This window comes from Mustela nigripes, chromosome 3, assembly GCF_022355385.1.
Source record: "Mustela nigripes isolate SB6536 chromosome 3, MUSNIG.SB6536, whole genome shotgun sequence".
Taxonomy (NCBI): Eukaryota; Metazoa; Chordata; class Mammalia; order Carnivora; family Mustelidae; genus Mustela; species Mustela nigripes.
In genome coordinates, this window is record NC_081559.1 from 96242858 (window position 1) to 96269540 (window position 26683).

Here is a 26683-nt window from a genome sequence, read left to right on the forward strand (position 1 = left end):
AGCCTGGTTTTGTCAGTCTGAGCTCATGGAATTTGCAGACAGCATCTATGTGCACAGTAACAGAACGATTCTGGCTGGTAGAGGGAGGACGAGTGTGGAGCAAGCGTGGCATGAAACAGACTGTTTGCTTTTTTCCACAGTCTGCTGATTCAACCTGCAAACCCATTCCCCAAGTCCATTAGCAAGACCTATAAAAACACAGGGGCCTCTGTAAAGATGACTCTGACATTCGCAACCCGGAGAGGTCTTTTGAGTTGAGAGAGCCCTGTTTTGCACTTATGGTTCGGGTCTGGATATTTTGGCTGCCACACTTGTTTCTAGTTAGCTAAAAACAAGGGTCTCAACACTTTTCACTCGGATGGTAAAACACATGCTCACTTTTTACAGTGACCCTGGAAACAGAAGGGGAATTCTTATAAATCACAAAGGAAAATAAATAACTTCACCCATGGAGGGAAAGAGACAGCTTGAGAAAAGGGACTTTGGAAAAAGGTTGTCTCTAGACAGCAGTCTTGTGGTAAGTACTAAATATTTATTTACCACTCTATATGTTTTGGCTTAAAATGCATTATTCTTTGACTGTTATTTCCTGAACTCTGCGCTTTTGAAACCTCTATTCCAGTTACCCCATTAGCTATATCCCCTGGGATTTGCTTTCATTTATTTTTTACAAAGTCAAAAGCCAGCAAATTATTGGAATGTTTGTATAGTGTACTTAATAGGCAAATGTCATAATCTGTCAACATTATATGTAATTACATTAATTCCAGCTGAAGTAGACTTTAACCTATACAAAAACACTACTGTAAAGCTGACATTCAATGCCAAGCCTATATATAGTTGTTCCATCCCCCATTTATCTTCATCTGGGGGATAAGTTGAATAAGGATCAGAGCTTCTAATATTGAAGAGTGAAGCATCCCTGAGACCCTAGGTACGTACCACAGTTCAATTGTTGATAAGCTTTCTTTTTAAGAGTGTGAATGCTGATGAGTGTCATTCTTAACAACCTGGTTGTGTTTGCTTCTGTGCATGAGAATCTGGTTAGTCCAAGAAAGAGACTAAGTCACTGATTCCAGAACGTTGGCTGCTCTCTGAGCTCCGATGTGTGCATCCCCTCGTCTCTTCCCTAATGCATATGAACAGAGCAAGAAATCAAGGGAGTCACCTCTTTCTCTTTTGCTCATTGACTGAAATGAAGATTTAGCTCAGCTCCTTCTTTTGCTTGTCGCGGGAGGATGTGCTTTATTCGTTTGTGTGCTCCCAGCATATGGCTGGGAGTCTGGGTCAGAATAGGTATCCAATCAAATATTTGTTGACTGGATTTGTCAGTTGCGTTTTCCCCACCCTGCTGCTATAGGTCTGGTTCTGCCAGTGTAGAGACAAGTTAGTTACCCCATAACAGCTGAGGCTTAGGGTCACAAAGTGTTCCTGGATGTGAGTTTCCGGGAACAGAGAAAAGGATTACGTTGAACTTTTGTGTCTAGTGCCTCTCTTGTTTTTAGATTCAATTTCTGTGTCTGTGTGGGCTGTGCACTGACCAGCCTACCTTCAGAGGCTAAGAACTTTTATAGCATTTTAGATTCTCCTCCCAAAGGATGTGCCTGCCCTCTTCTCATCCCTTAGGTCTTTCTATCTCCGGTCGAATGTGAAATAGCGTGTGTGTGTGTGTGTGTGTGTGTGTGTGTGTGTGTATTTATACATCTATTCCCTGAAGATAGTTTCTGGGGAAACAGGATAAAAAGACAATTCCTAAGCCTCTCCTTTGCCAAAAATAACCCACCACTTTTTACCTAACCTGTTAATAGGGTCCGTCATATACCTCAACAGAGGACAGAGATGCTCATATGTTATAATATGAGCAGCACAGAAAAGGTTTTCTTTTTAAAAGGCTTTTTTTTTTTTTTTTTTTTTATTATGAGAGAGAGAGAGCTCACGTGGGTGAGGGGAGGAAGAGAGGAAGAGGGATAAGTAGACTCCGAGCTAAGCCCAGAGCCTGATGTGGGGCTTGATTCCACAGCCCTGAGATCACAACCAAAGCCGAAATCAAGAGTCAGATCCCTAACTCAGTGAGCCACCCGGGAGCCCTACAGGAAATGTTCCCTTCACCCCCGTATATCCTCCCTGATTAGCCCCTAAAGTCCTGGATTCTGCCTTCCACGCCAGAGTATAGGCGAAGATGCTATCAGTGCAAGCAAGCTAAGCTGTTGTCTTTCGTGGGAGCACTCATTAATAAAAGGTCTTGGATCTTTCCCAAAGGTCAAGCCACCGAGCAAAATTTTGTTGAGGGAATTGGTAAACAATAAGATACAGGGCATGGAGAGCTGGGATGCAGGGCTGGGCTGGGGCGGGGAGTGAAGAGGCAGTGAATTGGACATCTGAAAATCAGAGAAAGAGGAAAGAGCCTTAATGAAACCATTGTCCTTATTTAAGTTTTGCTCGGGGACAGGCCCGACTGAGAGCATAATCAAAGCCTGTGGTAGCAGCAATATAAGCTGAAAACCCAAAACCGAGCTTGGGTTCCCCTTTGGCACGTGAGTCTTGTGGGGCCTGCAGATCCGTTTTCTGACTTCAGCCTGAGAGAACAGGGAGAGTCAGAAACCGTTGCTTGGCACAACCTGAGAAACTTCATGCTATTCAGTGTCCCCAAATGATGCTTAAGGAGAGTTTTTACACTAGTGAAGTATCTTCCGTGCTTCCTGGAGGTAGATTAAGTGTTACGGCTGCATGGGTATAATTGGGAAGATCCTGAAAGACTGTTGTCTCTATGAGTAGGTGGCCTGAGGGATGGGAGGTCTTAAATGACACTCCATATTACACAGCTAAGGCCACATCACTATAAATCAGCCTTCTCTTTTAGAGTTATGTTCTTTCTTCATAAAAGATGCTGAGGCAGTGACAGCAAAGGTACTCATTTTGAGCCGGTGTTTTGAGAGTGATACCCACTGAGAGTCCCTTGAGTGAATTCTCTTGTGGCCTTCAGGAAGAGAGGTAGACAAGGATGAGGTCGAAGCTGACTGGCTTCAAGTTAAAGGACTTGAAACAAAGACATCAGCCTCCTCTTTGGCTCCCTGCTGCATTCACACAAATAACTGGGAGAGAAACACAAGGTGATAATTCTGGAAAAGGCCTCCTGGACAACACAAGGGGAAAGAAACACCTGGCATCATATGCGGTACTTCTTTCTCAAGGCATGTTTACTTTATTCCCCTTTATGTTGTTTTTTAAATTTTTAAATTTTATTTATTTATTTATTTTAATGTTGTTTTTAAAAATTCTAGAATGCTAGGATAGGGCTAGGTTATCCAGTCTCCTCACTTGGCAGAAGTTATTAACCAGTGAGGTTCAGTGTTTTTCTCAAGGTTCCACAAGTTCCATAGGATGCAGGGCTCTTACCCTTCACTTCAGTTCCTTACATTTTAGTACATAAAATCCCAGTAAGAGAAGACGCCCCTTTGGAAAACCGAATAGAGGAAAGAGAAATATACTAAATCTTACGTCTTGAAATTCTGCCACAGTAATCATTATAACCCACATTTTTGAGAATTAGAAGGTCCAGAGGTAATTTCCACTTTCACATTCTGCAGGGAAAAAAAATTCCTCATAATGTACAGTAAGAATAAGGTACTATTAACTTCATTACACTTTTTATTTTACATAATCAAATCATGAAGTGTTGAGTAGAAATTATAGCTCCCTTGCAACAGCTTTTAAATTTGTAGGCTAGTGGAACCACAGAATAAAGGAACTCACAGTCAAGATGCTGGAAAAAGCTCCCCATTGGGGGAGAGTTTCTTGTGGTTTTTAGTCTCAATTTTGCCTTCAGGACAGGACACAGAGGGGGTTGAGTGTGTGTGTTTGTGTGTATGTATGTGTGTGTGTGGGCACCCCCGTAGCATTGAAGTGTTCTTTGATGTTGATTTTTTTTTTTTTTTTTTTACTTGATAAATCACCCTTTTTAAAAAGAAAGTGACAGGTAAGTGAAACTGAAATGAAAAATATGTTTCAATGTGGGGGGTAAGTACCCAAGAGAAAGACAAGTGACTACAAGTTTGCCTTCACCAGTAGGAGGGTGCCAAGGAGCCACACGTTCACGGCAAGTACAGTCTTCTCTCTGATAACAATAAAAATCACCCCAGAAATCGAGGCCTCTTCTTGAACCAAAGCTGTTCTGCCCACCCCAGGATGCTTTTTGATCAGAAAAAGTCAGCATTTCACACTGTGCTTTTTTATTTGCAAGAATCACTCCCAGGCTGACTGTAGAGTTATATGATACTTGTGGCTCTGATAGCATTTAGCTGATGAGAGGGCTGAGGAGGGAATTTTCTCTTTCTCTCTCTCTTTAACCATCTCACATTCTAATAGGACAAATTCCCTTTTAATGTGAGGAAAAATTACTTTTTGCTTTTGGACAGGGACGGGAGGAAGTTTCTTTAACGAACGACCGATTCTTTCGCAGTACCCCATTCCTTTATTTCCCCTTCCAGAAGGAGCACAAAACGTTGGCCACACTAGATCCTCAGCTCTGACAGCTGGCAGTTTGATAAACTTGTGAGAACAGGAAAGACCCCATACCAAGTCCCTCAATTCACCTTTCAGCCTCTCGATAGTTTGTATCCAAACTATGAGAGGGATTAGGCCTTCCATAGGCACACATTTAAACCAAACAGTAAACATCACTAGAAAACCTGCTTTACATTTAAGACGTTGTAGTCACTACGGGATGTTCTGGATAGGCTCCACTTTTCCCTCCAGAGCCATCCCTTCCTTGTCCACCTGCCTATGTACCCCTGGAGGATATACCACACAGAACTTTTCAGTAGGACCCTATGTCTTTTGGCATCTAGTTGGGTTTGGCTAATGGAGGGACCTAACAGATCAGAGGTCAAGAAGAGAGGTCAAGGTGATGGCTCTCCTATTCTCTTCTGGCCTGGTCCTGGGCCACAGGGACTGCACTGCTCTGCCTACGGTCACAGTTTCTGCTGGGCAACCCTCTCTCACAAAACCACAGTTCTCTCTGTGTTCTGGCACCTTCCCTTTCCTCATGTTCCACCAGGCTTCTTGGTAGTAATGACTGTTGGATGTTGACAGCCCATCTCAGGTTGGTCGGCTTTAGTCTTCCCACACTTTATCCTATGGTTCTTTCCCCCAAATCTTCTCAGTTTAGATGATTTGCCTGTGCCATCGGTTTCCTGCAGAGCCCCCTGACTGATACAAGATCATAGTTTATTTGTGGAAACTGACCTAATCAGCAAGAAAGTTGATATAATACAGAGGAAGTAATTGGTGTGGCATTGACTGAAAGGCATGCTAACAACACATTTCATTGCTGTATTACTTTTCTTCCCCAGAGAACTGTCTTCCCTATATCAAATTGTGATGGTTAATTTTATGTGTCAACTTAACAGAGCTCAAGGGTGCCCAGATACCTGGCAAAATACTACTTCTGGGTGTGTCTGTGAAGTTTCCAGAAGAGATTAGCACCTGCATCAGTAGATCCCCTAAAGAATTTCGCCCTCCCCACTGTAGGTGGGCGTCACCTGACTAAAGACCTGAATAGGTCAGAAAGGCAAAGAAAGTGCAAACCTGCTCTCTGCCTGAGCTGAGACATCTTCTGTCCTTGGATACTGGCACTCCTTGTTTTCAGGACTTTGGACTGGGACTGGGACTTACAGTATTGGCTCCCCTGGTTCTCAGGACTTTGGGTTTGGACTGGAGCTCTATCACTGGGCTTCCTGGGCCACCAGCTTGCAGACAGTATGTCATGGGGCTACTCAGCCTCTATAATCATGACTCCATTCCTTATAATAAGTCTCTCCGTATTTATACTTACAGTTATAATTGTATTTACAAAGGGACAGAACCCTGACAGATTCACAAATGTAAATCTCTACTGCTTTGTCTTCAGTGATTTCACCCCTGCTGAGAGACCAGAGGAATCCTAAAGCAGAGTTTCAGCAAACTCTGTGAAAAGTCAAATAGTGAAAGTTTTGGGCTTCCCAGGCCAGCTGGCCCATCACAGCTCCTCAACTCAGCTGTGAGAACCCAAGAGCAGCCACAGATAGTATATGATATGAATAAATGGACGTGCTTGTTTCAATAAAACCTAATTTACAGAGGTGGTGGGCTAGATTCTAAAGGATAGCTGCATGTGGTAGAGAAATGGGAAACTTGAAGGTCTAGTTCACTTTTCCTGGGTGCTGACTTTCTGAATGGCAACTTGTGTTTACCCTCAGGATGCACAGTGTGCGAGGGCAGGCAAAGGAGCAAGTTGAGGACATCACGCGAAGATGTATGCACTCAAGGGCATGGATTTGAGCAAAGAATCAAAGCAAATGAATTAAAGCAAGTATTTTAGAAAGCTCAGAACTCATTGGGAACTTTTCTAAATGGAAAAATAGGGATATTGTTGGTGTGGCTCAGTGCAGCCTATGAATATTGCCCCCCGAAATCTGCATTTTTGTAATGCTTCAGGCTCACCTCTAGCTTTCTTGACTCTCTCGGTGCTGGGATTGGGCTACTCTCACCACAGCAATGCTGTACAGAACACAGGCCACTAGGTTGCTAGAGGTTTCCAGTGACTCAAATCCTAGCTACCCTTGTTCCCTTCTACTAACGGAAGCAGGCATGAAATATGGTTGACTCAGTGCCTCTGACCAGGAGACCTTTGTGCTCTGATACCAAGACTGTTTGAGATTTTTCAAGTGATCAGCAAGTAGAGAAAAGTCAGTGAGTAAGAGGGCGGTTTTATTCCCCAGCTGCTTCATCCCCTCAAGAGGGCTATTATCCCAGCTGCCTCCTGGGAGTCCTGAGAAGAACAGAGACCAGGCACTGGAGCCAGGTCAGTGGGAAGGTGTGGTGTCTGAGGCTCCACCCACGGCCCATTTTTGGAAAAAAGCAGCAGGTGGGGAACAGACCAGCTTTGGCCTGGGTTGGCTACCTTTCCAAAGTGTTGTGCTGAATCTCACAGCTCCTCTTTGGCAGCAGGTGACCATGAAGGGAGAAAAGTACCAGATGCTTAAATGAAAATGTACCCAGTGAATCTGTGCAACAGCGTAGCTGAGCCCATCGTGACAGGTCAAGAACACACTGGAGGAATGTCTGGCCCAGCTCCCGGCAGCAGCACAGATCTCTGGGGGCTCTGGATAGATTTGGGGTGGTTGGGCTGGGAGAACACAGAGAGGCTGGACCGGGTAGGTACAGCCCCAAATCCCTGGTTACAGAGGGTCTTAAAGGGGCCCCAGATGAGCAGGAACAGATCAGAACCCGCCAGTACCGAGAGGAAGGCTGGAGATATGAGCAGAATTGCTGCTGAAATGGTCTGAATGGAAGGCAGGATGAAAGAACAGAAATAGAATAAACCCAAGCAGTGGACATAGACTATGTGGGCAGTGGGGACAGGTAAAGTCCAGTGGAGCGCCAGGCTGGCTCAGTCAGTAGACGTGATTCTCAGGGTTGTGAGTTTGAGCCCCATGTTGGGGGTAGAGATTACTTATAAATAAATAAATAAATAAATAAATAAATAAATAAATAAAAATTTTATAGCTATCTATCTGTCTATCTTGATGCTTGCTTTGGCAGCAAATACTAAAAGTTGGAATGATACCACGAGAGATCGGCATGGTCCCCATACAAGGATGATGGTAAAGTCTGACGTGTAAGCCACTGGAGCCAAGCATTAGGTGCAGCCCCGGGTGGCTCCCCTCCCTTGGTGAGAATAGCTGAAGGGTTACTGGGGCTTGCTACGTGCCAGGCACTCTGGTCAGCACTTGAGATAGAAGTTGCCATTCAGTACTCGGGATGACTCTTTCAGATGGGAACTTTAATCATTCCTTTTTTACAAATAGAAAGCTTACCAAGTTGAAGAACTTCCTCAAGGCTATGAAACTCGTGTGCAGTAGACTGCTCACCGCTTGAAAACGCTGCCCCTCCTCTGGTGTTGCACAAAGGAATGTCTGCCTTCATTATGGTGCCGGCTCACCCCGGATGACTCCTCTCCCCTTCACCTCCCTTCTGTCATCAATGACAATAAGGCCGTCTTTCACCATAACTCTACATTCCAGAAGTCTTGGTAAAATGCCCCTTCCCGAGCTGCCGTATTATTTACCTCCGGTCTTCATCCCTGCCTTCAATGCTGTGTCTCATACCTGTCCGCCTTAAGTCAGGGTCTCTCAATCTGTCTAATATTCTGGACCCTGTATTTCTTTTTTTATTTCTTTTTAAAAAATTTTTTTAAAGGTTTTATTTATTTATTTATTTGAGAAAGAGAGAGAGTGAGAAAGAGAGAGAGCGCGCGCATGAGAGGGGAGAGGCAGACTCCCTGCTGAGCAGGGAGCCCAATGCGGGACTCAGTTTCAGGACTCCAGGATCATGACCTGAGCCAAAAGCAGTTCCTTAACCAACGGAGCCACCCAGGCTCCCCTCGACCCTGTATTTCTATCTGTTGTAGGGTTGGACGTGTTCTGGGCATTGTAGGATTTTCAGCAGCGTCCCTGACTTCTATCCACCAGGTACCAGTAGCACTCCTCGACCACTGTGACAACGAAAACTGTCCCTAGATGTGGCCCAGTATTCCCTGGGAAGCAAAATGAGCCGTGACTGAGCTAAACTGTAGGCTCCTAGAGGGCATGAGCCATATCATACTCACATTTGGGTCTCTAAAGTCTGACCCACGGAAAACAGTGCAAAGAATGAATGCGTGAGTGAACTTACCAGTGAGTGAGTTCATGAGCTAAGTACACGTTGGCAGGAGATACTGGGTATGGAGGAAGTGGGACTACCTGGAGAAAGTTTGGGATGGCAACATTTTCTGTTTTACTGAGTGTGATTCTAGCTTTTGTATAAAGACTTGTGTTTGCCTCAGAGATTCTTGACATGATACCTGGACCCACCTGAGTTCCAGAGTGCTCGATGGGGCAAATTTATGGAAAGGCTTCAGGGGTTTTGAATTCTCCAAAGTAGATTGTGTTAGATTTTATATGTATGTACCTATGTGCACATTTTTCTGGGGAGGGAGTCCATAGTTATAATCATATTTTCAAAGGTATCCGTGACCTGAGAATGGTTAGGTGGCTTCCTCTGCCATTAGTCTAGCAAGCCTGGTACACAAAACCTGCACACAAGTGGCTTACCTTACCCTGGTCACAGAGCAGGATCTCAGAAGCACGTGGTTCCATCACCTGAACCCACCTGCTGTCGTAAGTGCTCTCTGCCCGCCTCAGACACAGCTCTGCACACACTTGGCATCTCAGAGATCACTTAATCGAAATAGGAACTGGCAACGTTTGGAAAGCCCTCCGTGAATGCTATTATTGATAGATGATGATCCTGCATCTTAAGAAATAAGTCCAAATGAGCAGAGACATTCGCTTGGCATGTTCTGTGTTTTCATAGGGCTCAGGGATCTGCTTGTCATTCTCCTGGTGTCTCATCATCTTTCAACAATGGGAATCATCAGATCATACAAGTTTCCATGGCAACCGAGGTTTCTGTATCCTCCTCTGGCAGCCTAAGATTGTTCCCGCGGCAGATTCTCTAGTGCTTTGTCCGTAGCGAGAGGTAGAGCTTTCATCGATCTCCTTAGAAGCGAGTCCTCAACCCCAGGAGGCAGATGGGTGTTCTCTCTTATAGGTGCCTGCTTCCCTCTCTAACGTTTCTAATTGATCGGCACAGGAATTGAGCACCTACTAAGTTCAAAGCTCTGTGAAATATCAAGGGTGAAGATCCATGTGAGTTTTAAGAAATGCAAAGCATGATTTCCATTTTGCAAAGCCTTACAAAGTCTAGTCACATATATACAAATCATAGTAATGCCAGGAGGTATACAGTGGTGCAAAGAACAAGAATGATGGGATTTCGAAAGGAGGTTGCAGGTCTCGCAACTGTATTGATCAGGATGGGCTTTCCCATGGAGGAGAGCTTTCATATCTCCCTCAGTGAAATTGGTCCAGATTTAGTCTGTGGTGCCCACGAGGTCCCTGAAACAGAAATTTATTGAGAGAACCTCCGTGTCTTAAAACAATAGAGTATGACTCCAAGGTGCCTAGCTTCAACTTGAGGAATGGCAGAGACCTTAAGGAAGCTCTGTTGTGATACTGAATTATTCCTCTTAACTTTCCTCTTGTCCCCTCTTGCCACCCCTCCCCCACCCTCTTACCCATACTTCCTCGTGCAGGCACAATGCATCACGTAGCTAAATCATTTTGATTTCCTTTCTTCTCATTTATTAGTGTATGTTATATCAACTGTATATATATGAGCTGTATTTCAGCAGCCTGTCTCACACTAATGTACCGCCCTGTACTATAGTTCATTATTATCAATTAATATTTATTAAGCCTCCATCGCATTCATGGCTGGGAACTAGGCAGCATTTTCCTTCTTTCTGTTGCATTGCCACGTTCTGTTGCCTTGGCTCCGCTTAGCCAGTATTTATGATCTTTCTGCCAGTTTTCTATTCATGTGACAGCCCTCACACTCATCCCCGTTTCAATTAATATTTCAAGAGCAAATCCAGGAGCCATTGTATTAAAACGCTTCACTTAAAACCAGATGCACTGCCTCAATGCTGTCCCTTTCGTGTACTAATTTTGCAATTCTGTCCTAACATGGAATCCCATTTGTCCGGGCTTCTCTCTACAAGCCCAAACAGTGGCTCCTCCCGGTTCCTTTACATTCCAGGCAGTTCCAGATGTTTCCTCCTCATAAATTTCACTTCCTCAACTAGGCTTAATGGATCATAATTGTCCATTTCCGAAGATGCCTCTGAGGTTTGCCTGCCTTCTGTCTTTCAGCACCTTTCTGGTCCTTAGTCATAAGCGATTGTCTTCAGCTTGGTATGTTTCCTAATGTAATTAACTCATTGACTGCTCTCATACACATAGATGTGTGGAGGGAAATAAAATCATTTGGCCTGATAAATTCTGGAGTCCATCTGTCAATGCCAGCATATAAGTAGGTTCAGGGGCTGTTGGTCCTTCTGGGAAGAGGAGCAGCTGTCAGAGGCCTGACATCCCTGGGGATGGTTCGGCTGTGAGGCTTCTAGTAATCTGATGTGAGTGGGTATAAGGCTGAGCTCGGAGTCTTTGAAGTTACCACCCAGGTGTGATTGGGCTGCGGCTACAGCTGTCCTCCCCACCCTGCTACGTGGAGTTCTAGCTACATGGCAGCAGTAGGTAGCTACTCAGAGATCTCATGCGCCAAGTTTAGAGCTCTGCTGGTAGGTCCCTGAGGCAGATTATCTGACCTACTTCCTATTCGGTAAGGGCTAGCAAAGAGAAAGTGAAGGTAGGAGAGAGCCAGATCTAATGTTAGCATTTCTCATCCTCTTAGGAGGAGCTGAGGAACTTTCCATGGTTTTGCCTACTGCATCAGCAATATTATTTCATTATTTGCTGCATCACTTGAAGTCCTAGGAGGAAACAGATGGTGTGCTTAAAGCCAGATGATGGAGGACAGTTTAATAAAAGGCCTCTTAAAAGGTAGGGTGGAATGTAGGGTCCTCAGCAATATGACAGGACAAGGATATGACATGGCCATACAACCCCATGGCCAGAAGGAGACAGCCACCTGGTACCAATGTCCCCTTAGGTGCAGGGATGCAGCCAACCGGTGCTGGCCCAACAGGGAGCGGGCTTAGAAACTCGCACCTCCCCTCCCCTTCTCCAGGGCTCTAGGAAACTCCAATTTGCTGACCCCAGTTGGAAACCAGAGGGAGAGGGGCCTAGGGTGCACCCTGGGCTATTTCTGTTATTCAGCTACTTCTGTTACTAGAAAGAGCTTCTTACGAGTTGTTCTCTAGCCCATTCCCTTGCACTCACCAATTTGGTTTAAGTAGAACAAAATGCTGTGACATCTTCACAATTTAAGTTCCGCATGGCCAGTGACACGGTCTTCTCTCAGAGGTCCTGATAAAAATGTCAGTGCGGGGCTACCTACATGCTGTGGGGGGGCTGGATTACAAGGGGTGTAATGTGGCTGGCAGATTGAGCATTGCGTTAGAACTCTGTGTCCTCAGATTAGAAGTTGAGGGGAGCCCTTCAGTAGGTGTGTGGGCTTCAGCAGGTTTCTTAAACTCTCTGAATCTCTGTGTTCTCAAGAGTGTGGTTTCCATGAGTGTAAAGGGAAATAAAGATCAAAAAAATTGTCTCAGGAACTGTAGGACTCTATGCAGATGGAAAGTAGTGTATTAGAGCTCTGATGGCTTCCTCGCTGCTCAACTTCAGCCTCTCAAAAATATAAGTAGCAGCGGCAGCTTCAGAAGGAAACACAAAGAGCCTACTATGCGCAAAGCACTTATTTTATTTTGTTTTGTTTTGTCTTATCTTATTTTATGTTACTTTATTTTTGTGGAGAGTGTAAGTGGGGAGGGAGAGAGGGAGAGAGAATCTGAAGCGGCTCCTGGCCCAGCACAGAGCAAGGTGTGGGGCTTCATGCTATGGTCCTGATACCATGACCTGAGCTGAAATCAAGAGTCGGACACTTAACGGACTGAGACACCCAGGCGACCCAAGAGCACTCATTTTAAAGGGCGCAGAGCAAAGAGATGGCATGTAACGTAGTAGAAAGAACACGGGTTGTTCCGAGAATCAAGGGAAGGGATTCCAACAGAGCACACAGCCTTGTGCGTGGGGCCGCCTCCTCCCCCAGGGCTGCAAACGCGTGGAGCCGGCTGACTCCGCGGCTCCAGACGGCAGTTTTCTTTGTCTGCAGATGGAAGGAGACATTCAGCAAAGATTCTTTTTTTCCTGTTGGTTTGCCTATATTCATATGCGATGTTTAAAAACTGATGGCATACCTGTGATGCTATCAGCCAGAAATGTTCACCAGGTGTTAACTACAGGTTGTATCTGACCGAACCGTGGAGTCCTTTCTTCTGAGGCCAGCTGCCTCCCTCGTCCTCTGCTAATGAGCTGTGCTCCAGACCTTCTTATATGGGGCGTGACATTTTTCTGAAACTTTTGGCCTCCTGCTCTCACCCCTGAAGCTCAGCCATTGTCTATTTACAACAGGCAGTTTTATTCCAAAGCTGCCAGGAGCGCCCGTAGCCTTCTAAACAAGCGTACAATGATTCCCTGTGCGCAGGGTCCCGCTGGGTCCTCGGCCCCAGGCCCTGGCCCCTGATAGGATCAGGCTGGAGACTGGGCTGCAGAGCCCTCTTTTGTTTTCTTCTGCCTTCGATTGCTTTGAGCTGTGCCAACTCAGAGCGGTGGGAGACTCGATTTGGGGAAGGGGTTGGAGATCATTTCCCATGTGACTCTATGTCTTTACTTCGATGGGGGAAGACAAGCTCAGAGGGTTCAGAGCGGGAAAGATTTTCCACTACATAAAGAGAACGAAAGAGGAAACAGGGTCCCAGTGGCCTCTTGCCAGGCCCCAGGAATGCGCCAACCCTGGGAATTGGCCCCTGGCCAGCCTCCTCAGAGGCTGCTGACTTGGGAAAACTGGCTCTCTGGCCGCTGCCAAGAATGCAGACAATGGTCTTTTGGTTATTTCACTTTTGAAATTTAGGCTTTTGTTTTATTATCACCAAAGGTAACATTTATTGGGCACCTAGGTATGCATGCCAAGAGATAAAATGCATGATTAGAAGTCAGTGTAACTTAAACCGAGCAGAAACACCAGGGTCCTCATATAATATTTACAGCCTGCTTCTAATTAGGGCCTAATCCTCTGTTCGGGCATGTTGGTACCTTAGATGTGAGCGCCCAATGGTACTGAAATTCTAGAATTAAAATCAGTTTTTAAGTGCTAGAGTGAGCTGTATTTATGTCACTTGAAAGGGCTGACATAAAACTTATTCAATTGTCATTCACTTGAGAAAGGACTTTGAGATAATGAAGCCCAGAACCGGGGTGTGCTGAGGAGGCGGAGAAACTGAGATCCAGTCATTGGCTCAGATTACTGAATCCTGGGATGGAAAATGGAGGGACCTACCACACCTTTCACCTCAGTGTATGATCACATTGTATGAAATGAGGATGATGTTTGTGAACAATCAGATGATCTTAAATTAGTCCATATGGTTTTGCATTTCCATCTCAGTCAGTGCTGTTGATTATTAATAATAATAACAGCAATTAATATGATACATTTTTATATCCTGGCTTCTGGACTTAATATTTTATTTGCACTAGCTCACTGAATTTTCGTAAAAACTCTACAGGGAGATACTATCCATCCCCTTATTTAGATGAAGAAGCTGAGGCTTAGGAATTCAGTGACTTGTCCAAGATCACATGACTAGTAAAATGAGGGCTTTCTGACCACAAGGCTCATGCTGCTGACACCTGTACTGCCTATGTTTACCTTAAACACCTCTCAGAGTCGGGAGGAGCATGTGTCTCTCTGCTGGAATCAGTGACCTTTGTGGCTTCCACTTCCTGCGCTGGTGGGGTTGGCTGACTTCCAGACGCCATGTCAGCGCCATAGCTCCGACGGCCATTTTTACAGTGGTTCCTCTCCGAGTAGTTTCTCTGGAGCTTTTTACTCAGATAACAGTCTGGCCTCCCTCATGTGTAGGAACCTTCCCTTGTGCTGCGATGAGAGGTCCTACCAGTATTCTGAGCTGTGGAAGAGAGGGGAAGCCTTCTCTGAAGAAGTACCTGAAAGAAGTGTAGGCCCAGAGGCCTTCACAACTCGTTTTAAGAAACTTCTATTTATGTGAATTCAGATTTATACAAAAGATGCTTCAGGGGTTGCTGTTCCTCTTTCCAGAGAGATTCCTCATACAAACAAAGAACTCACCAAAAGATTTTTTTTAAAACAGACTTTAATGCCTTTTAAATTGAATTGAATTTTCAAAATTCAATTTGCGGCAGTAGTTTCCCATGGAGCTAAATGTCCAACATCAGACCTTTTTTCCTCCTTTGATGGAAAACAGATCACAGATGATATTTCGGGTTGAAGCACTTTCCCCAGGAGTCCTGAACAGCCTGGAGAGCCTGTCGTTGTACATGGAGAGAGTTTTTACTCAGGGGACAAAGAGGAAAGTCACAACTAGGACTCCCAGGCTCTGACTCCTCCCTGGTGGTGTCTTTCTTCCTTCTGAACTCTTAACAGTCCTGGTGGGGATGACGGACAGTGTGGTGTACAGCAAAGAATGGCTGGTATCCTGCTGTTAATCCAGAGTGAATCAGTTATCTTCAGACTCTCTTGCTCTTGTCTGAAGGACTTCTGTGAGTCTGCAAAACTTCTTCCCTCATTGCAAATTATAATAATTAAATGTTTACTTTTATGCCTACCATGGGGCCCAATCTTCTGAAAATACGAAAGGAAAAGAAGAAATCAGGAAAATTAACTTAGAAATGGATTATTGGCCATTGGTGACATGCTGGGCACTGCACAGATCGATCGTACCAATTTTGATGAATTCTCTTACTCAGATATTTATTGTGTTTGGTTCTTCAAGGAATTCTGTGGTGAATAAGACAACTGTCACCCTTCTCTCATGGAGTTAATATTCAAATAATTCTCCCAGCAACCTGTGAAGCATGTATCGTAAGTCCCATTTTAGAGATGGGGAAGGTGAGGCTCCAAAGGGTTAAATACCTTGTCCCAAATCATGTAAGTTAGCAGGAGTTGGCACCAAGTTTCTGAACCAGAACCATGTCTGACCAAAGGCCAATTTCTCAATTGTTCTAGTCTCTGTACTATTTGTTAACACTCAATTAAGGACCAAATCTGTTTTACTTGGTTAATGAAATACTGTCTGTAAATAACAGCAACAAAACTTTTTGTTTAAGTGAGTTAACTAAGAGGAGTCTTAACCTAACAGGAGCAGGGAGAGAGTTTATCCTTTTTCCTGTGTGGTCACCGGATTGCAGGAGGAAATTGGAAAAGCAAATACAGTGGTTATTAGAAGAGGCACAGCCATTGCAGCCACCTATTTGATTTTCAAAGTCCGGTGCTCAGAAAGGATCCAGCTCCAGATGACGGCTCCTGTCGATAAGCAGGCTGCTGCTGCAGGGCTCCTTTAGAAAGGAGAATGAAACCAGCTAACAGCACACACAGCTCTCAGCATTGTAAAATAAGACCCAGCTCGGCTACTGACAAGCGGTCTGCTCTCCTCAAACACTTCACATTTTCCTGAGCTTCTGTTTCCTTCTGGACTTATAAAGGATCAAGTTGCTGCGAGAGCAGCACCAACAGAGGAAGTCTGAGAAAGTGAAAGCTTAAACCCCAGGGGCAAGGAGAATTGTGATAGAGAACTAGGGAGTGGAGCAGGGGTTTTGACTTGTCCACGGTTCTACCCCAGTGCCCAGCAGAGGGGAGCATTGTGAGAGGGTCCATGATTGGCCAGGTGAAAGAAAAAAAAAAAAAAGAAGAAGAATGATGGCTGCTACTCTAATAAAGAAAAAACGAAGTGTCATTGCTGGTAGCACTGGCTTTGTTCCTTTTATGTGCCCCTACAGCCACCCAGTGAAGCTTTATCCTGGTGAGCACTGTGTGTAATCCACACACACTCTTCACTAAATGACCAAAGACGGCACGGCCCTGAGAGCTAGAGAGGCTCAGCCCGCTCTCAGCTGCCCAGGAAGCAGGCTCACTCATCTGGACGTGATGGAAGACCATTCCCGAAGCCTGCCATGCAGACTCTGCCATGCAGAGCGAGGAAAAGGGACCACCTCGGTCCAGGGCCCCACCTCCCACCTCTGCAGGGAGCATCATCGTTTCCCAGATGCACCTGGAAGCCCATCATCCATTCTTCCACCTATCAAATTTTCATTGAGAACCTTATGTCCAAGGCACTGTGCTCCTATTAACATCTTTAAAAAATGTAGCTATCTTTAAAATTCAGCATTTTTGTCTCTGAATTTCTACAATGCTTCCTTCAGAGCGCTGCTGGTGAGAGCCCTCATGGGGAGCCACACAGATGGAAGCCACAGAAGCTTAAAGTATGCACTGAAGGAGTTGGGAGGTTATACTCTTGATAGGCCCCATGTGACTATCAAGAGTATAACCTCTATGTATGATATAATGAGGAATGGAGACTAGAGTAATTAATTCTCTGCAGTCAAGCAAAGACTCATTGGCCAAAGGAAAAAGAAGGACTAGAAAAATCATCAAACAATACACACACACACACACACACACACCTCCTTTCCAATAAGTGGATCCAGTTTCTTCTTTGCTCTCTCAGCCCTGAGAAAGCAGCTGGCATTTATGGGATGTTCCAGAATAACACGGACCAGTGATCAATAATATCCATATGGTTGAGGCTTATAAAAACTGCTAAAATGGTAGATCACAACCTAAGCATTGCATTTTCCATTCATTTCCCAAATTAGATAAATCCAGCACATTTGGGAAAAGGTACCCAAGAACCAGATAGAAACTTTGTGCAAATGGACCCGCAGAGCCATCATAGAGTTGTGAGATGTTGGAGGGTAGGGAACCCAAGGCCAGACACCAAAGCAGTGGCCATTCAGTTGTGACAAGTACATGAAGTAAACAAAAAATTTAGGGAAACTTGATGCTCCCACGAAGCAAAGGCTGCTTGCTGAATAGTGAATGTTAATGCTACTTCTTTACTGCATTTTGTGGTTTGTGTTCTTGTCACATGGCTCAGATACTCCCAGGGGAACTGAAAAATAATAAGGTGTAACATGGGGGTATTTCTTGAACTAATTATCTGAGAGAATGCATAGAAAATCGAATAGACTAAGGTTTCATGCTTAAATAAGACTCACCATCGTCCATGACAATGTACAAATTGATCCATTAGAAAAGTTAATAACTTAGCTGTTGTTATTAGTAGCCAGTTCGATCTGGATATCAGGAGTAATCAAATCAATATTTCTGTGTTCATATTCTTTGTATACACACCTAATAAACAGACTAAATAAATGAATAAACACAACTTCAGTTCTGAGTATGTAACAAAAATGCTTGAGCTCTATCCTCATGTTCTGTAAATGCACAACTATTTCACTAGTTAAATTAAATTAAAATCTCAGTTAAAAACCTGACTGTGGAATCTAAAGTCTCATACTTCTTTTCAGGTGAAAACTTCTAAGGAACTAATTGTTATATCATAGTCACTAAGTTCCTTAGAATGAATCAGTGAGAGTTAATCAAGGCCTCCCGTAATTACACTTAGGTAGGTAGATTCATTGTATTTTTTCCCCATTTTATTTTATTTCTTTTCAGTGTTCCAAAATTCATTGTTTATGCACCACACCCAGTGCTCCATGCAGTACGTGCCGCCTTAATACCCACCACTGGCTCTCCCTTCCCCCGAACCCCTCACCTCCAAAACCCTTGGTTTGTTTCTCAGATTCCACATTGTATTGGTTTTTAAGTCTGACCAACTTAACTTTGATCTCAATCTTCTAGAGGAAAAGGTATTTGCAGTTGTCGTTGCTATGTTCACAGCATGTAGCGTAATGTCCAGCACATAGTACGGCTCAGTAAATGCCTGGGGAGTGAATTGCCCAATGGCTTTGGGCTTCACATGCCAGTCCCAGCTTTGTCGCTAACTGGCTGAGACTCTCTGGACAATTCATCTTTCCCTTCTGAGCTTCAGCTTCACCTGATTGTCTTTGTGATCACAGGTTGGGTCCCCTGTGGCATGTCAAGTTCCTGGGAGCTCCATGCCTCCATGACATCAAGTGTCTAGTGCAGGGTGGGAGATACCGAAGAAGGGAAAAAGAAGATTCTAGCTATCAGTCTGCTCCCAGCAAAAGATGGTTTCAGCGACTGAGCAAGCATAATGAGCCTCTCCTCTGTGTTGCATTTAAATAAGTGATAAAGGTGGAAATTTCTCATGATGGAATTGTAGGCATCAGTGAGCAGGGAAGCACGAGATCTTATAGGGAAAGAAATTTATGTCACAAATATGTCACTCTCATGAGAAGCCTACTTGTAAAGGTTGAATTCCGAAAGAAATTTAATATTGGGATAATTTATACTAAGAATGAGTTATGTGCTTAAATTCCTTTCAAATGTTTCAAGATAGACCTTTTATAAGTCAGTTTGTGATCCTGCTTTAATGTGTGGTCTTCCCATGTGGCCCAGAGCCACCATGTCAGCTTTTCTTTTTCTAATTTTTTTGAGTATAGTTGACACACAATGTTACATTAGTTTCAGGCAAGAACATAGTGATTTGACAAGTCTCTCTGGCATGTTGTGCTCACCACAAGTGTAGCTACCATCTGCCACCCTGTAGCTCTATTACAGACCATTGACTATATTTCCTATGCTGTACCTTTCATCCCCATGACTTATTCATTCCATAACTGGAAGTTCAGACTCTCATCCCCTTCACCTATTTGCCTATCTCCTTACCCCCATTCTCTCTGGCAATCATCAGTTTGTTCTCTGTACTTGTGTCCCACTTCTGCTTTTTATTTATTCTTTTTTTAGATTACACATACAGGTGAAATCATATGGTACTTATCTTTGTGTGTCTGACTTTCCTCAGTTAACATAATACCCTCTAGGTCCATCCATGTTGTCACGAATGGCAAGGTTTCATTTTTTGTGGCTGAGTAATATTCCATTGTATATTTCTACCACATGTTCTTTGTCCATTCATCTGTGGATGGACACCCTGTCAGACTTAAAATCCATTTAAGGATTCTGCTTTGTCAAAACCATTATTATCTCTTTCAGGGGTGGCCATTCTTTCTGACATTTTGGTATTTGAGATAAATTATTGTTGTGTCTGCTTTGCAGATCTCCCACTCAGGTTGTACCTCAGAACTATTTTGCCTTCCAAAATTCTGCTGCAGAAAGATGAGTCACTCCACTATCAATGGAGCAGTGTCTCCTATCCGATAAGCCTGCTTGAGTTGTAAATTATAATGAAAAGTTTTGCCCAAAGTCACACTTTTGTGAACTTTAGAGGGGTTGAATAAATGGTAAGCCCTCACTGATTTGGAATATCTGGAGTACAGTGTCTACCCGACTGATTGTTTTTTAAAGAACTGAAGCTTAAGGCTTTCCAAATTTATATTCTAGTTGAATTAACAGATAGAATTTTCCTCCATCTGCTTTGAAAAATGAATTATCTGTCTTTAAGACTCAGGGTGGTTTTTTGTTTGTGTGTGTGTGTGTGTGTGTGTTTTTGTTTTTTTTGTTTTGTTTTGTTTTTGTCTCTTTTTCTCTTTGTTCCTTTGTTTTTCTTAAATTCCACATATGAATGAAAGCATATGGCATTTGTCTTTCTCTGTCTGACTTATTTCACTTAGGTGGTTGCCAGAAGGGCGGTGGGTGGGGAGAATGGGTGAAACAGGTGATGGAGATTAAGAGTACACTTATCTTGATGAGCACTGAGAAATGTATAGAATCCTGGAATCATTATGCCTACACCTGAAACTAATATAATTTTGAAGGCTAATTATACTTGAGTAAAAATAAATAGAAAAAAAAAAAGAAAGAAGTATCTGTGGTTGGCATTGCTTTGCAAATCTAAAATCAAACATCCAAGCTCTTTAAAGCAGTGTGTGTCCTTTTCCTAAGATTCTGTGTTGTTGCTGCAAGATGACATAGATTCTGCAGATTTCAGATTGAATAATGATACACTTCCATGTAATCAATTCCATACTTATAAATGCTTATAGTGTTTGCTCTTCTACATCATTGGAAATGGTGAGAGAAAGTCTGAAAAACAGCTTTTGGGTCAGAAACAACTTGAGATCTACCCTTTACCTGCAAAAGTCAAGGAATCTGCAAAATAACCCTCAGGGTTTTACGTTGCTTTTACTTGGCCTCAAGTCATGGGTTGGTTTTCGTGGTATGGCCTCTGATGAGGTGATGAGGTGTGTACACCTGGCATGGATTTTATTTCATCTGAAAATGTCTTTTAGGGATTCTATCTAGCTTGTGCATTTTTAGAACCCAGGGGTGATTGAGACAAAAGGCTTAAGTATTTCCTTCTCTTGTGATCATTGTTAGACTTGCAAATTAGCTTTGTGAGTTAAGTATCTCTATCACATCCAGATAATAGAAAGCTTTTCTTCCCAACTAAAGGCTGGTTCATTTTACCAGTTTGGTACTGGATTTCAAGCCAAAAATAGATCATAATTCTTTGGTAAAAGTCCTTGTGTGACTTTGGCCAATCTACAAAAATCACACAAAAAAAGATAAAACCAGTGACATCTGGAAGCCTCAGTCTAGTAATTGGAACATTACCTACAACTCCTAAGTTAGTCTTGTAGAGCTTCCTTCTCCCCACAGGGAGGAAACAACCTGCATTAGAGCTCAAATAATATTGTCAGCCGCCAAGTTCCTTGATTCAAGAGGTCATTGGCCTGGGCATGACGACCAGATTTCAGAGAGGGCCTGGTTATTCTTGGAGCCATAGAACAATTTTATCTGTGGAAGCCGAGATAATGAACTATTGAAGCTTATGAGATAATCATGTGAAGCTTGAGGATATGAGTGGACCGCCTTGACCTTCAGGCCAGCACAACTGAATACAAGACATAAGGTAAAAACCATTTCCTTCTTTTACAGACATCTTTGGTGCTCTTATAACTTTATTTCTGTTCTTTTATGTATAAACAATAACTTTTACGACTTGTCTCATCTTTTCCTCACATGTATTATGCTTCATTACATGTAAATATAAACATAATAGTCCCCTTTACCTGTGGTTTTGCATGTCTATAGTCAACTGCCTTCTGGAAGCAGATGGTCCCTTCTGACATATGTCCAGTGGCCCATAGTAGCTGGATGCTACGTCACAATGCCTACCTCATTCCCCTCACTCCATCTCCTCACGGAGGCATTTTATCATCTCACAGCTTCACGAGAAGGGTGAGCACAGTACATTGTGAGGGAGACCACAGTCACATAACTTTTATTAGAGCCTATTGTTTGGCTATTCTACTTTATTATTGTTATTGTGAATCTCTTTCGGTGCCCACGTTAAAAATTAAACTTTATATAGGTATGCATGTGTAGGAAAAAACATGGTCTATGTCCCCTGTTTCGGGCATCCGTAGTGGGTCTTGGTCCATATCTGCCATGGATAGGGGGAGGGGGAACTGCTGTATCCTGTAGGGAATCCATGAACTTGTCAGGAGCCCCCACCCAGGCAGTTTGCTGACCAGAAGTCGGATGCTCTTCCCTTTCCTTCCAAAATATGAATCTCCGAAAACCACCACTAATGCTTCGGAATGTAAGGCACAACTCTCAAATGCTGAGTGTTTACAAACACAACCTCAAATTTACGGCCTATGTTGCTTATGGACTTCTTTTTTCTTTCTTGACAAAAAACCTGAATTGCTAAAACCTGGCATGAAATTTCTAATTTCTCCATCCCTCTGAGAAGCTACAAGATCAGAGAAGTGGAGAGTTTTCAAGCTGGAAGGGGTCTTAGATATCTGAATAGATACTAAGCATAAACATAGCTCTGCGGGCTGCATTTGCTCATTTTGAACATTCTGGAATTTGTGTTACCTGAGGTTCTTTGTATCTCTCTGAGAACACAAAGATAAAATCCCCTGTGGTCACTTCTCTATTATTTACCAGAGAGAAAAACTTGTATCTGAGCCTAGTTAGCACTGCTTTGAACTTCTTGTTTGCCTTCTTCCCTGTTGGTCACAGTCATATATAAAATTTGGAAATGCTAAAGTTGCCCAAGGAATAAACAAATCTTTTGGAAGTCTAAACAGATTTCCACATGGTTGTCTGTCCTCAGAAACGGCTGCAGCAGTTCTGCTACTGCTTTGAAGTGGCCTCTCTTTATACAGGAAGAACGTTCTATGCTACCAGGTGACTAGTAAGAAGCATATAAGAGTATTGAGGAAAGTGGAGAGAGAATGTGCCACCCTTAGCTCTCTGTTACCTCCCAGTAATCGTTCTGATGGCCATTCTGGGGCAGGGGCTAAGGCTGAGAAACTTCAGAGCTTGCCCACGACTGCAACTTACATGCCACATTCTTAGGTGGGAAGCCATAGCAACCCAGTTAATATCAACATTCAAAACAGTGTCTTGTAATTAAGACAGTATTAAGAAAATAGAACTTCAAACACATTTTGGCTGGAGCTCAAAGATGATCGGCTGTGTTGTAGTAGGTCTTTTTCTTTTCTCTTAAATCAAATTTCCGACAGTCCTTTATCCCTGAATATAGATGAAGCACATCTGATATTTGGAAAATAAATGTGTGGCATCAAATTTTCTATGCTAATCTTCTGAAATTGGCAATTGCCTTAGCTCAGTTATATGTTCTATAACCCTAGCAATCTGTGGAGTGCTCAGTTTCCATGGGAATAAGCTTAGCACATTCATTCAGCTCAGAATCGTAATTAATTCAGGAGGTTGTGGCTGTCCTGACACTGAGGGCTAAGGGAGCCTCCTAATAATTAGAAATATCATCTGTATTGCTTTATTAGACAAACACTTCCCTGGGTGTTTATTTGTTTGTTTGTTTTTCAGATATTTAATCTTACTGTGCCTATCTTCTGCAAGGAGTAGTTCTTTGTAAAGATAATTAGAAATTCTTTTGGTTTTTCACTTATTTGAATTCATCATAAGAACTTTGATATTTCCCCCTTTTCTTAAACTGCTCAGATTTTCCCAAATAGGTGCAGACTTGTAATCCTGAGGCGGTAATTCTCCAATTTGAGACTACAGTGAAATTATGTAGAAGGCTCATAAAAAAACAGGTGACTAGTCCCATCCCCAGAGTTTCAGATTCAGCTGGTCTGGGTGGGACTGTTAATTTGCATTTCTAGCAAGTTCCCAGGTGATGCTGATGGGGGTGGGGAGATACCTTGAAAACCATAAACCTTGTCAAAGATCCACAAAGCTTAGAAAGCATTTTTTAGGTCCTTGCTATGTGCTTAGTGCTGTCCTAAATTTCATCAGACATATCTACTATCTTAATTCTGTGTGAGTTACATACAAAAGCAAGAGGAATTGACAATGAGTTCTATCTACTATCTTGATTACATGTGAATTACCTACAAAAAGCAAGAGAAATTGACAATGAGTCTTAGAAGCAGTCAAGGAAAGAGAGGTGAACATGGGCTAGAGGGTCAGAGTGGCCTTGGGAGAAGACACTGGGCCGTGGGATAGAAGGGGTGCATGACTTGAGGCATAACATTTGGTTAGGAAATATTTCTGTTAGAGAAAACCCAAGAAAAAGTCATGATAAGGTCATGGAAGTGGAAATTCAAGATATATCTATCTAGATATATCTATCTATCTATCTATCTATCTATCTCTATATCTAGATATATCTAGATCGATCGATCTATCTATATATATCTATATATATAATTTTATTTATTTATTTGACAGACAAAGATCACAAGTAGGCAGAGAGACGGGCAGAGAGAGAGGAGGAAGCAGGCTCCCTGCTGAGCAGAGAGCCCCATGTGGGGCTTGATCCCAGGACCCTGGGATCATGACCTGAGCCGAAGGCAGAGGCTTAACCCACTGAACCACCCAGGTGCCCCTTGTTAGATATATTTTGACTGCAATACTGGTTAAAAAAATATTTTGGAGCTTTGACTATTATTGGATTCTGTACACATTCCTGTTTTAATGAATTTCTGAATAAACAAATGATCTGTCAAACCAAGTGGATTATTTAAATTAGATCTCAAGACATCAAGACTTTATATGAGGCAGGCATGAAGTTTTGCCCAAGAGTAACCAGCAAGGAAATGCTTTACTGTTGTTTATGTGAAATGTAATGTTCAGCCCTGGGCTACTACTTATACCACCCAGATGAGTTGGAGGATTTTCCTAGGTATAACTAATTGAGCCCCCACCATGCCCATGCGTCTGGAATGAATTCTTCTGCCTTGTCCTGTGATTCAAGAGTTGGGAGGTCTTTCTATGGGCAGGTAACTCCAGAACTCCAGAAGCAGGCTGTCATGAAATGGCAATTGGGGGTCACTGACAGAGCGGCTCTGGCACCGGTCTATGACAAATTTGGGATGAGTCTAAGCCATAATTGTTCTCGACAGGTGACAGCTGGTAATCAGCACACTCTGAGTGTGTAAGTCTGTGCACACGTCACTTGGTCAAGTCCCCTCTCAGCTGCACTCTGAGAGCCGGTGTGTTTCTGGTCTACACGTAGCTAGTCCTTGACAGCTGGGAGAGAAGGCATCCGATCAAAGAACTCTGCCAAAGACTGCATTTTCTGTTTCTGCTTTCAAATATAGTAATTGGATATTTGTTCTTTCCTTCTCACAGACCAGTAGCCTTGTCTGGGTGTGGAAGGACGTGTTTTCTATTCCTTCAGTCTCCTAAGTGGCAGTTGGTTTTCTTTTTTAAGTGCTCAAGTGGCTGCTTTCTGGCATCTGGGAAATCAGCAACTAAATTATTCACCGGAAGAATGGAAGGGCAGATCTGAGAGACAGTGATGAATTTATTTATTCATTTAGTCAGTAACAGTTTAGTGAGCATTGGTTGTGTGTTGAGAACTGTGCTCAGCGTATATGGGTTCTTATAAATGAAATGCAGTCTTTAACTTCCAGGGGAGGGGAGTAAGCAAGTAATTTTTAATCTAGTGTTGTGGTTCTGTCACAGAAAGAGAAAGTACTGGGGCAACACGGAGTCGATTGGTTGGAGGTCTGCATGATGTATTTGGGGAATCCAATTGGACATTTAGACTGGATTCAAACTTTGGGTAGGTTTAGAAACAGAGGAGAGTGGCAGGCAGATGACAGAGGGAAGGACATTTTGGACAAAGAACTATAAAGAAAAGGCACACTAGTAAGGGAGAACTAGGGCAAGTGGGTCAGCAGAGCTTGGAGGCAGAGTTGTTAGAGGAAAGGTTGAATGTGAGGCTGGAAAGGGTGACAGGAGCCAGATCACCAAGGGCCCTATATTCCGTGCTAGGGAAATGGGCTTTCCAATACAGTGGCATACAATCAGGATTGCCTTTTAGAATCACGCACCTGGGATGGAAGAATGGAAAATGGATAGAAGGGGTGCATGACTGGAGGCATAACATTTGGTTAGGAAATATTTCTGTTAGAGAAAACCCAAGAAAAAGTCATGATAAGGTCATGGAAGTGGAAATTCAAAGAAGGTTCTTTTGAGAGAACTAAGAAATTTTAACAGACAAGAAGTGAGGGTAAGGGAAAAGTCCTAGGGCCAGGTTTGGAGCAAGATAAGAATTAGGCTCTATAAGCAGATTTGTTGGTAAGTCTGACTTTTGGTCTGTCAAAGGTGGACAGTTAAGTTCCGATGAAGAATCAGTTTCAAGTTGCAGAAACAAACGTATGTCTCTCTTTTGGCAAAAAGAAATGGAAAGGGGCCCAACAGAGACCACTTACTCCCCCCAGTAGAGGAGGTGAATTATCCTTTATGGTCTGCAGAGACACTTCTCTGAACAGAAAGGCCAGCCAAAGGATGCATGTCCACATAGAACAAGCCACAGAACTACCAACCAATTCTCATCAACCCATCCTTCCCCGACAGAATGAATTCTGGGGTAAAGAACAATGTGACCTTTCTCTCTTTACTGGCAGGTCTTCAGGTGGAGAATAGGGAGCTGGCTGGGCTTAGACCCTCCAGATCCTCTTTTTCTGCCTTGGTCATATCATTTCTTCAGTCCACTCACTTTTCTTTCTTTGGATGGCCAGTGCCCATTTTGATTTATTACTCCTCTCTGTGCTATAAGCAAATAGGAAAGTCAGCTACAGAAAATAATTAGTGGAAAGTTTTGTGTCAAAGGATGATGACTAATGCAAGCTGCAGTGTAACTGCAATATCC

The 26683-nt window shown here is 43.3% G+C and overlaps 1 protein-coding gene across 3 annotated transcripts in view; it reads left to right on the top strand.

Annotated features, from left to right (window-relative positions):
- NCKAP5 (NCK associated protein 5) overlaps positions 1-26683 on the top strand; it is a 949833-nt gene that overhangs the window by 132173 nt on the left and 790977 nt on the right. For all 3 annotated transcript variants that reach the window (XM_059394413.1, XM_059394410.1, XM_059394408.1), the window contains exon 2: positions 388-517. In XM_059394413.1, the coding sequence (XP_059250396.1) occupies positions 449-517 (69 nt within the window). In that variant the 5' untranslated portion in view covers positions 388-448. The remainder of the gene's footprint in view (positions 1-387; positions 518-26683) is intronic.